Source organism: Delphinapterus leucas, chromosome 3 (genome assembly GCF_059928025.1).
Source record: "Delphinapterus leucas isolate spDelLeu-1000000601 "Yukka" chromosome 3, BTC_Dleu_Yukka2, whole genome shotgun sequence".
Lineage (NCBI taxonomy): Eukaryota > Metazoa > Chordata > Mammalia > Artiodactyla > Monodontidae > Delphinapterus > Delphinapterus leucas.
This window is the reverse complement of record NC_143131.1, coordinates 91,097,723-91,110,927: the sequence shown is the minus strand read 5'-3', so window position 1 is coordinate 91,110,927 and position 13,205 is coordinate 91,097,723. Positions and strand designations below refer to the sequence as shown.

The 13,205-nt window shown below is 35.9% G+C and overlaps 1 protein-coding gene across 2 annotated transcripts in view; it reads right to left on the bottom strand.

Moving 5' to 3' along the window:
* Positions 1-13,205, bottom strand: part of MAN2A1 (mannosidase alpha class 2A member 1) — a 161,462-nt gene that overhangs the window by 100,917 nt on the left and 47,340 nt on the right. For both annotated transcript variants that reach the window (XM_089909170.1, XM_022591499.3), the window contains exon 4: positions 12,694-12,865. In XM_089909170.1, the coding sequence (XP_089765296.1) occupies positions 12,694-12,865 (172 nt within the window). The remainder of the gene's footprint in view (positions 1-12,693; positions 12,866-13,205) is intronic.

Sequence of the window (13,205 nt, the reverse complement as noted above, 5' to 3'; positions counted from 1 at the left end):
GAGTTAAGGAACAAGCAGAAGGACAATATAAGAGGAAATTGAGGTGAAAAGAAATGTTAAAGATAAAAAGGTCAAATCTGTGACTATGACCTGAGACATTCTAGAAAAGAGTAATGAGGCACAACCTGCACTTCTTGGTAAAAGGCATTTTTATAGTTTAAAAAGCTACCATATAACTGTGACTTACTCAGAAATGGACACATCAGTGGGTCAGAATATAAAGTTGAGAAATAAATTAAAAAATTTTATATTATTAAAATAGCCATTAAATTAGTGGGGAAGAATGGATTGCGGTTTGTTTACTTTTTTAATCTTCAGTCAGAGTGATTTAAAACAAACTCATAAGAAAGCCAAAATATTATGTCGTGGAAGCCAAAGGACTGATATTTGAAATGGCTCACAGAGGTTTTTAATGAAAACTACATGAGGAGGTCACAAGAGGCATAAGTAATGTCATAATAGCAGGCCAGAAAGAACTTAGGTTTTAGTTTTTCTTAAGAAAGTTTCTCTAATCAGGTAGAACAAAAGGGAAGAAAATAGACAACATGATTTAAGATATGAAGCAATGTGACAGTGAGTGGACACCTGGCCAAATAATCAGGTTAGTGAGTTCTCCTATTTCACTCAACTGCCTGTTCTCCCTAGTCTCTACATATGAATGGTGAAAACCAGATTATAAACCAGACATTCTTACAGGCAGGAAGGTCAGGCTTGATATAAAATATTCACTGTGTTAGGCAAAAACACATGGCACTTGACCAGTTAAACAAACAAACAAAAAATACCCATGCACACATAAAAACTGCAGAAGTGCACACATTTGCCACGTTTACCCCTGATTTCTAGAACATATGTGATAAGCACTTAAGAAGCACCTGAAGAATGACAGGAAAACAAAATGGTCCAAATATACATGAGGAAAACACTGACCTAATGACTGAAAAGCACAGCCACCATCATCATCAGGTAGTGATAGGTACAAAAAGTAGGCCTGACAGTCTTACAGAAACAACACTCCAGGAAATACTGAGAAAAATATTTATAAGCAATAGCAGAAAAGCTATGTTAGCTTACAAAAGGTACCATATTTAAAATCATCATTGTTAGCAATACAAAATAAAATTAAGACAGACTGCAAGCTGTATATTCCACACCTTCGTAATTTTTTAAAAATCAGGTAATGGGAAACACCTATAGAAAAAGTTACTTAGAATAAGTACAGGTGCTTCCAAGTATTTCCACTCACTTAGTGCTCAACAAGCATGAATTGAGCTAGTTCTCTGCAATTGTCAGGGGAGTACAACAAGGACCTACTGTATGGCACAGGGAACTATAGTCAATATCTTTTAATAACCTATAATGGAAAAGAATCTGAGAAAGAGTATATATATAAATATATATATATATATATATACACATACACACACACACACACACACACACACATATATATGCATAACTGAATCACTTTGCTGTGTATACCTGGAACTAACACAACATTGTAAATCAACTATACTTCAATAGAAGGTTGTTCGGGAAAAAAAGAAAATGGACATACTACTTATACTACTTTTAGGAGAGCAATGCCTATTGTTTTAATGATAAAAGTGAAAGGATGCAGAAAATTGTAAATAAAAGTTACCCAGATCTAATTCCCCAATAACAACCACTGTTCTAACTCTGAAAAAAAAAAAAAAAGGGAAGTACAAAATCAAAGAAGATGTGCCCACCTCATAGGGTCTATTGCTTAATTTCTACCAAGAGACGCTCTGGTTTCTGGCAAATTTTTTGCATGAATGCTCTTCCTAATATTTTCTAATAAACAAGAGATCCAGAAACAAATGAAAAGACTGGGAAAGAGAGGGAGAGAAAGAAGTATATACGTGCAGCAAATCCATAAAACAGGAAAACAGGCACTAACTTTCACAATTCACAACACCCTTATTTTACTTTTTTAATTGGTTGATTTGTAAGCCATTATGTACTTCTCTGTTTCTACAATTTCTCTGCTTGAGAATCTGATATAAAAAACTTAAGAAAATACTGATCAAAATTAAGCTGAGCATATCTGTCACAGCTCACTTTGCCCAAGATCCAGAATTTACATTTATGAATTTACTTGCCAAGCACAAGAAGTTGCGAATCATTTTCTCTGAGTGTCACTTTTTCCCCTATGTAGACACATCACACATTTGAAATTTAGTCACACACAGAAGGACAGTCTCAAAGAGCTTTTTTCCCTAATGGGAAAATTGTTACAGATAACTTAGTAGCAAACAATGCATTATTTAGCAAGCTTCAAAGAATCACAAATTAATTTCACATGAGAAAACGAGTTGAATTTGTATGGGGAAATATGAAATAATACAAGATGATGTATGGTGATTCATTCTTAAATAAAAAATTAGTTAAATGGAAAATTTAAAAAGATGGAGGCTCTCAATGAATCAATTAATAGGCTAAAAGCATTTGCTCATCAGATTATCTGACTCGTATGCCTTTCGTGGGGAATATCTAATAAGAGAGTAAAAATAAGATGTTTTAAAAACCACTCACATAATAATTGGGGAAACTGATCATATACCTCTGAGTATTATAGACACCCATCTTTAGAGAGTATACGAGGGACAGATGACCAATGAGTCATCTCCTCATTTCTTCCTCACTTCATTCCAGCCATACCCTTTCTTTGAGTTTGCAGTCCATGCTCTCTGTCTGGAATGTTTTTCCTCCCAGTATTTACCTCACTGGCTCATAGCGGATCTATCAGGAGCCTTCTCTGGCCACCACACTCCACCCAAACCCCACCTAAGTTGTTATCTTTCATAAAATCCAAAACTTTTCTTTCATAGCATTTATCACAAAATTTAATAACACATCTGCATGTTTACTGTCTTTGTCCCTCAATAGACTGTAAGCTCATGAAGGCAGGAATCATATCTGTTTTGCTCGCCATTTAAATCTGGGCGTTCCTACTAGAAAAGGGTACCAACAACCCAAAAGAAAAGTAAACAAAAGATATGAAGCAGATATTTCAGAAATAACTAGCTCCTGAAAATGAAAAGAAGTTTAATATCACTCATGAGGAAATGCAAATTAAAACTTCAGTGAGATCAAAAAGTTGTGTAACATGTGATGTCAAGGATATTTACAAATAGGTATTGTTACTTAAGGCTGGCAATAACTATCAAATTTTAAAATGCATATATACTTTTATCTATGCTCATTAAAATGAAGTCAGAAAATACATAAAAATAAATAAAAGCACTGTACAGTCAGCCCTACATATCCACAGGTTCTGCATCCACAAATTCAATCAACTTCTGAAGGAAAATTTTAAAAAGAAAAATATTTCCAGAAAGTTTCAAAAAGCAAAACTTGAATTTACCACACACTAGCAACTATGTACATAGCATTGACATTGTATTTACAACTAGCTGCATAACATTTACATTGTATTAAATATTATAAGTAATCTCAAGATGATTTCAAGTACACAGGAGAATGTGCGTAGGTTAAATGCGAATACTACTCAATTTTATATAAGGATTTGGGTATTTGGGGCAGGTTCTGCAAGCAACCCCCTGAGGATTATCAACGGATGACTATATACACTAAAGATAAAGATACACTCTATGCATTCACAAAAGACCAGAAACAAAACTACAGGGTCATTAATCAGGAGAAGTTACATAAACTAAGGCCCACTTGCAAGAGGGAAGAGATATGGGAACATATGTATATGTATAACTGATTCACTTTGTTATAAAGCAGAAACTAACACACCATTGTAAAGCAATTATACCTCAATAAAGATGTTAAAAAAAAAATTAAGGCCCACTCATAACAAACACTTTTATATAGTTTTTAAAAAGAAAGGTTCCTGAAAGGTTCTCCAAGATATATTAAGTTTAAAAACCATGGTACAAAACCCATTAGGGGCTATTATCCAAAAAAAAAAAAAAAAAAAGTAAGAAAAGAAAAGAAAAACAGGAAACCGGTGTTGATAAGGAATGTGGAGAAACTGGAAAGCTCAGGTACTACTGGTGGCAATGTGAAATGGTGCAGCTGTTGTGGAAAACAGTATGGGACTTCTGTGAAATATTAAACATAGAACTGCTATATGATCCAACAATTCCACTTCTGGGTATATACACAAGAGAACTGAAAGCAAGGACTCAAACTGATATTTGTACACTCATATTCATAGCAGCATTTTTACAATAGCCAAAAGGTAAAAACAATCCAAACGTCCATTGATGAATGAATGAAAAAACAAAACATGGTATATTCATGCAATGGAATATTATTCAGTCCTAGAAAGGAAGGAAATTGACACATGCTTCCACATGGATGAACCTTGAAGACATTATGGTAGGTGAAATAAGCCAGACACACAAAAAGACAAATAGTGTATGATTCTACTTATGTGGGGTACCTAGCATAGTCAAATTTATAGAGAGAGAAGGCGGAATGGTAGTTGCCAGGGCAGAGGTGAAGGGGAATTATTAATAGGTATAGCATTTCAGTTTGGGATGATGAAAAACTTCTGGAGATGGTTATGGTTGCAAGACAATGTGAATATATGTAATGCCACTGAATGTCACACATAAAATCATTAAAATGGTAAATTTTAAGTTATGTACATTTTACCACAATAAAAAAAAAAGATGCACTCAAAAAAAAAAGCACAATGTGCATGGCATGCTATCATTTGTATAATATGAATGTGTCTTTGCACATATGTACATGCACATATTTTTCCTGTGTATCTACAAATTAGATAAGCATCTGGTCAAAGTAGCTGCCTCCTGTGAGAAGAGTTAGATGCCAAGAAGACAGGAGTAGTCACACCTTACCTTTCATTGTATACCCTTTATATATTCAGGCTTATATTAAAATATGAATTAAATAAAATTTTTTTCTAAACTATAAATGTTATACTACCCTGATTTCTCCTAAGCACTAAAAACAAACAAAACTATAGCATAAAATAGTCACGAGATTTTATTTAAGAATATTTCTTATATTAGACGATTGAATTAATAGTTTCTGTTAAGTTTTAATAATCAGATATACTTTAAATATTTCACTGTATAGTAAATATTACTTCATTTTCTCACTTTTCTAAAACAAAATAAACTGTTCATTCAAATAAACCAGAAAATATATGAGGTTGAAAAATAAAATTTAAAAATCCACTCAATATCTTGCTATAAATGCATAAAGCGTTATGGTAGGCATAGTTTTTAATCAATTTATTTCACTTAGTACTATATACCATGAACATCTTTCCATCTTAATAAACAGACATATATCATTAAGTTTATGGATGTACTGTATTTTCTAAAGTATTTATAATTGAGATATAACAACACATAATATACATGTGTTCAGTTTGATGTATTTTGACAACTGTTTATACCCGTTACTACCCAAAACAATTGATATTTGTATACTCAAGACATAGGCTATTCCCATCAACTCAGAGAGTTCCCTTCTGCCCCTTTCCAATCAATTCCTACCGTACTCCCCCCCGCCACAAAAAAGACATTCTTACTTAGTGATTTATATCACAATAGATTAGTTTACTTACTCTCAGACTTCATAAAATGGAGTCATACAATACTCTTTGGTGTCAGGATTCTTTTGCTAATGTGTTTGTTAGATTCATTCATACTTCTGTGTATTTCAGTAACTCATTATTTTTCATTGCTGAGTGGTACTCCATTGTTTAAATATGGCACAAAATTTTAATCCAATATCTTACTGATGGACATTTGAACTGTTTCCTGTTCACCAAAACATTGGTGAACATGTTTTTACTTTTCTTGGATAAATTCCTAGGAAGGAGCTCCCAGGTCACGTGATGTATATTTAACTTTCGAGAGAATTCCAGTTGCGGCATATTCTTTTCAAGCCTTGGTGTTGTCAGTCTTTTTGATTTTAGCCATTCTAAGGTGTTTGGGATAGTATCTTGTGATAGTATCTTGTAGTAGTTTTAATCTGCATCTCCCTGACGACCACATATTACTCAGCCCCTGCATGCACACCCTCCCCTGCACTGTTGCAGCCTAATAAACTTCTTTCAGGTGTTTGAACATGCCATGTTCTTGCTAATCCCTGGCCCATAATCACAATTCTCCACTCATAACCTGGAATTCCTTCCTCACCCTCTGCCACCCTCTTTATACCTGGCTAATTCTAACAGCCTTTCAAATTTCAGCTTGAATACCACCTGCTTCAGGAAGCTTTCCAAGACCCACTTCTTGCTTCCATAGAAGAAAATGCTTTATTCTGATACTGTGTTAATTATATTGTCTTCCTTGCTCTGCCCTGGGAGTGGGGATCAGGTAAGTCTCACTCACTTCCTGTATCCCTGGAGTCTAGCACAGTCAATATTTGTTGAATAGATGACGGAGAAAATACAGGAAGGCTTTGGAGATGAGGTAATATTTCAGCTGAGTATTGAAGAATAAATAGGATTGAGATTATCCAATGTACAAAAGGAAAAATATATTCTCAGCTAAACTCATGGGCAAGTTCCTAAGAAGCAGGAAATAACCTGTGACTGAGGACACCCACGTGGCTTAGCATGGCTAAGAGGGGGGTGTGAGGCAGGAAGTGATCTGAGGTAAGGGTGGACAAGCAGGGAGGAATCAGAGGACAAAAGCAAGGATGTGCCAGGCAAAGGAGGTTGGGCTGTACCTTTTGACAATGAATTGTCACTGAAGCATCTGAAAGCCAAGAACAGACATGGGCAGACTCATATATTAGAAACCTAATTCTGTGGGTGAAATGGAGGACACCTGGAAGTGGCAAAGCTGGAAACAGGAAGACCAGTTGGAGGTTTTCATTAAAGCAGGAAACAAGAGTAAGGGGGACAGAGCGGGGGCGGGGGGGGGTGACTGTGCAGAGATACTAAAAAGGCACAGCTGACAGGCTTGTGGGGACTGACTGGACGACATGAACAGCAGACCGAAAGGCAGAGCACACAGTGGGCAGGAGCACTGGTTCTGGGGTGAGCCTTCCTGGTTCTGGTCCTCAGTCCACACTTAATTGCTGGGGGACCTTAGGTGCATTCCTTACCACCTCTGCATTGGTTTCCTCAGCAGTAGAATGAGAATAATGAAGGATCTTAACACATAGGGATGTTACAGGATGGGCTGAATGAATACATCTAAGTGTTTAGAACAAGCCTCCTACGTTGAGTACAGAGTAAGCATTCAATAGTGTTAGCTGTTACTGTTACCCTTAACTAGGGAAGAAGAACGAAATCGAGGTTGGAGCTTTAGATCTGGAAGCAGCCCACACACCTGGAAATTAAAACAACAGTGTGGCAGGGCATGCAAAATGAGGAGAACCAAAACGGTGCTACCCCACAGAAGAGAACTGGGATATTTAGGAAAGAGCAGAGGAGGGAGTCAGAGGGATGATGACAAAGGGATGTTCAGCAATGCAGGACTAGAACCAGGAGAAAGAGCTCTGGCTCACAGAAGACAAAAAAAAAAAAAAAAAAAAGGAAAGAATTTTAAGGAGAATGGAGTGAGTGGTCAGTGTCAATGCTGCAAAGAAATCCTCCCAGAGGACTGAAGAAGTATCCAACAGACAGAGTGGCTGAGAAGTCCTCATGGCTTTTGCCTATAGCTGATGTAAATGAGAGGTGAAAGCAAAGCAAAGACACCTCAATCCAGATGAATGGGGATGGGATACATACTTTCTAAAATAAATGTACACCACTGCTTCAACTAGTAGAATCAAAGTTATTTTAGACACTGGTTTGATTCCTTTGAGAGACTGCTTTGATTCCTTTGATGAAATGCTATGTATCTTTAGGCTCTAAACTAAATCCAAATCTGCAATTTACTCTGAACATCACAAGACACACTGTAACTTCTCACTGCTCTGCAAATTTTACAGCAGGCTTTGGTTAAATAGCACAAAATCTGACCTGTATAAAATGTATAATAAATTAGCTAGTATAAGAACTTTAAAGGTATTTTTTTTTCTAGTGAACTCATAATGCAGAATGCATGTAAGTTTGCAAAATGTAAGTTTGGATTTGTATTATTTGTATTACTTAAGAAAGTAATCTCAAACTTTTCTCTGATTTCAATAAGCAGAGATAGTTATAAGGACAGGGTAGAAGGTTCACTGAACTATAAACCTAGGAAAAAAGAAGAGAATGGTAGATTAGATAAAGACTTTGCGGTCTCAGCAAAGCAATGAAATCCAGCAATGCAGTGAAGACACGATATCTAATGGCACCCTTCCCCATTCACACATTTGGAGCCTTATATTATACCAAAAGGTCCACACAGAGAAGCTGGTCAAGATTCTGGCAAACACAGAAACCGTTCTAGGTTCCAACAGCCCAGTGCGCTTCTCAATTGAACACTGGTCTCAACAGCAGAAGCAGATGCACTGTAAAAACTCTTTCAATGTCTCAGAGCCCAGAGAGGAAAAATGAATATGTAATATGCTGGGTGGTAGTCAAAGGAAACGCTAAGGCTAATGTTTCAGCTGTTTGACTCTGAATAGGGTTCACATTTTGATGTATTATAAACGTCATGCAGTACTTAACTGCATTTAGCCAAAAAGTATTCAAATAGAAAGCCTAAAAAGTAAAAAGAATGTTAGCATACCAGTCATTTTCAAAATAAAACAAGCGTAGATGGAAAATGTGCTGATTATAACAAGGTAGTTTCTTTTAAATCCACTGGATATGTGTTACAAGTAGGAACCATGACTATACTTGATTAAATTACTCTGAGTCACACAAAATAAAAAAGCTAGATGTTGTTTGCATGGATCTCCCTTTAGTTAACCAGATTTTCATTTTTGAAAGTTGATAGAGCTGAATATTGCTGCCACAGGGGGGAAGAATCAAAGAAGTCATTGCTAGCATAGATTATGAGGATCACTTGAGTTATGTTTCTGTTAAGTTCCCACAATCAACTGATATTCTTCAGGGACAATAAAAGCTTACACAGAACTCTGCTAGAATTAACAGGTTCTTCTCTTCAACAGGTAGCTTGCAAATTTAGGTACAGATATTTAATCCACAGACTCATCTTCAAAAAGAGAAAAACAAGCCATTGCATAAGCATTACAGTAGTAGTCAAAAAAATTCTATCATTAATGCCACTTAGTACAAGCTCAGAATTTTAAATAATGGGAGCAAACCTATGTATCTATTAAGTTTTTCTGTTTGTTTGTTTTGTTTTTTCTGGAACCCAGCTCTCCAACAAAGGATTTGAGGAGAAATATATCAGCTAGCTTTCTTGGTCGCAAGCAACACTGACTGACTGAACAGGAAATGTATTGGGGGACAGTCCTGGGTACACAGAACTGAGAACAGGCTAAAAGTCCAGGTTTAACAAAGGACTGGAAAAAAATGAGAGGCCATGCTACAGGCATGACAGGGTCCGTGACACAGGACAGGAAGAATCTTGCGGATGCACCAGTTCTGTGAGGGCTGACCTGCAACCTTCCCTCCATTCTGCTTCTCTTCTTTCCATCTCTTTACCCTCGCTTCACTCTAAAGGTTCAAAACCCGGGGAAATAATATATTGATTAGCTGAGTTCATCATCACTGACCTATCTGACCTGAGGCAGGACAATGAAGGATCTGACTTCCGTGTTTGGAGACCATTTCCTAAAAGGAAATCAGGTGAAATGGATGGGAAACAAAGTGTTTGGTTAGAAAAGGAAGGGCTTTGAGTCGAGTTACACTCTCTGTTTTGAAACAAATTCCAGGTGTGGATACATGTTATTGCTTATGGATGAATTAAAAAAAAGGAAAATGCTTGGACTTACAGACAACAATATAAAGAACCCAGAACTAAAGGGTAATTAAAAAGCATAGTTAAAACCAAGCATTTGAAGCCAGAAAAGAACAGGCTCCACACCATCGAGAACAATGTGAGGTGGGAAAGAAAACAAAAAACCTTGAGAAAAACCTCACATAATGCAGTAAATATAACCAAAAAATTAAAATGCATATGCCAAAGAGAGACCAGAGACTTAACAATTAGATAACTGAATTCTAAAACAAATGAAATAAAACCAGTAATTAATTAGTAAGAGCAAAAAAACATAAGCTGAAAAATATTCTGAATTGATAGATGGAAAATTTAATAAGTTATACATACCCAGATATATGGCAAAAGTTTGGAATTTTAGGGATCAATAGCACTGTTTCTCAAAAATCTAAAGAATAAAAATTGTGCAGTCCATATTCTCTGACCACAAGACATTAAAACCACCTTTTAACACCTAAAGTATAACTGAGAAAAAAACAGGAATTTGAAAATTTTCCTAACATACTCAAGTCAAAGAGAAAACAATACATACAGAATATTTAGGAAAAAAATAACATAAAAATGTGAAAGCTAATAAGAGCAGTAAAAAGGCAAACAGAGGGAGAAATGCTCCTTGTTAAAATAAATCAACTGGCCCATTTAGCATTAGTAAAAAACAGGTAGAAGGAATTAAATAAAAGCAGAAAAGTCAAGAGTAAATACCAGTAAAATATAAATATAATAGTTTTTTGGGGGGTACAAAAACCAACAGAAATAGTAAAAGCTTTAGCCGATCTAATTAAGATGAAGCAAAAAATCAGATTCCCCCAAATAATAAGAAAACAAACAAAAACAAGCAAACAAAATAACTATAGATGCAATAAAATCTTAAAATCTGAACAATCTGAGTAAAACACTATAAAATTATAAGAAACTATGAAGTATTATTTGTACTCAAGGAGCAATATAAGACCTAGACAGACAAAAAAAATGTTTTAATCTCTAAACTTAGTAAAAGAAAAAATATGTATAGACAAACACCAATTCCGCAGGGTTTCACAGGGCAGTTCTTAATTTTTGAAACACTGCAAACCAGTAGGTAACTCGATTTAAACGAAGGATTTGTGTGTGTATGTTAACCTAAATTAGCTGCTAACATTTCAACTTAAAAAGTCAAGACATTTTATGTAACATTTTGGAATTCCAGCTTGTCAAGAATAACTGGAAGAATATCCTGACAACTCTGGTTCCTGTGGCCACACATGGCAGGAGTGGAAGAAGGGGTAGTCCCTTTGGGTGTGGCAGTTACTCCTGGTACATTCAGGATCCTCAGATTCTACAGCCTTCAGTTATGGCACCTTCCTGGCCACTCTTATAAGCATTTTAAGCATGCTCTCGGTGGCGGGGGGCGGGGGGATGTCTGATATATAATAATGGAACACCAATTCTCTCTAAATTACCTTTAAACGTTTATGTCAATATCTATCAAAATCCCCCCCCCGCCTTTTTTTTTTTGATAGGGTAGAAAGAATTTAGCAAGTTAATTCTAAAGCTCTCTGGGAAAATTAAGTGGTCACTCATTAAAAGACCTTTTCAATAAAGAGAAACTAGAGGAGATTTAAACTGTCTGTTATTGAAACACATAAGGCCGCAACAATTACAGTTAAACAGAAAAGTCCATGAAAGAGGTCAGAAAGCCCAGAAATCAATGCATACTGATATACAATAAAGATGGCACTTCAAGTCAGTAGAAAAGAATGGACTATGTAAGTCTTAGGGAAGCAGCACAGCACAACGTGCAAGGGAACAAACAGCCTGTGGGGCTGGACAGGCTGGACTGGATGGTAACTAGTGCAGCATGTGCAGCTGGGTGACCCTGGATGACAAGTGTCCTTATCTGTAAAATCAAGATAGTCATTATATCTACTTCACAGGATTGTTGCGAGGATTATCAGTTATCATTTGCAAGGTACTTAAAATAGGAAGTAATACAGTAAGCACTGTATATGGGATGTTAAATAAGTAAAAGAAAGCAATTGATGCTAAGACAATCCTTAAAGTCCTGGGAGCAGGGAGGAGGGAGACATGGGGAGCAAAACCTCCCATCACACCACATTAAAAAAATAAACTGGAGGATTTATAAAAGTGAACAATAAAAAACTAAATCGGGGAAAAAAAGACTATCTCATCTCTTGGATTGGGGAAGACTTTTTAAATATGACAGCATATTAAATATGACAGCAAAGTCAATCAAGAAAACAGATTAATACATTTGACTACATAAATATTTTAAAAGTCTTTATATCAAACACTAAGAATTAAGAAGAAATATAAAGCTTCAGGAAAAATAAAGGTTGGTATGTACATAATAAATATTCTTACAAATCAGTAAGAAAAAGTACATGATCAAACAATTCAAAAAAAGCTCTGCCTGTATATATGAGAAAGCATGGAACACTATCACTAATCAAAAATTCACATTTTTCACCACTTAAATTGGTCAAACTTTTAGAAAAAATTATATTGTTGCCTAATATGCAGAGAAATTTGTACCTTTCTATATGGAAGACTGAAGAATACACTGAAACCCACCCTTCTAGGGGTCACTTTGATTATATGCTTCAAAAAATCTTTAAAATATTAAGCCCCTTTGACCTAGTAATTCCATTTCTAGGACAAAGATGGAACATAAGGATTTCAATGGAAAAGTTTCAAGTCACTTTTTCAGAGATGAACCAGAATCAAGGAAAAACAGAATGCGAAGAAATATTTTAACTTTCAGATATAAAGCTAAGAATTTTCACGTTCTAAAAATTCAACACCTGTTTCACTGTATAATTAATGTTTAATATTATCAAATTTAAAAAAAAAACAGTTTTAAAAAACAAACCTTTTAACAGCATCCTTCTTCTGAATATCTATAGTTTCCCACCACTTTGAAAGGTAAGAGATCTCAGACCACATAAATTTCCTCCGTGGGTCTTCTTTCAACTTGATGACCATGTTATTAAAAATATACTGAGTCTTCTCTCGAAAGTAGTCATCAAAAGTCTTCAACCAACCTAAATTAAGACACAAATATACCACAAAGGTCTGATTCATATGTCTGATTTAAACTGTCACATTCCATTGCATTACCCTTGCATAACCTCACGTTTCATTCATATAAAGACATATTTAAAAATTTAGCAAACGTTTTCAGTTAATGAAATTCCACTTAAATGGACGTGAGACCCAAAAAGCCACTAATAGGGCTTCCCTGGTGGCGCAGTGGTTGAGAGTCCGCCTGCTTATGCAGGGGACACGGATGCGTGCCCCGGTCCGGGAAGATCCCACATGCCACGGAGCGGCTGGGCCCGTGAGCCATGGCCGCTGAGCCTGTGCGTCCGGTGCCTGTGCTCC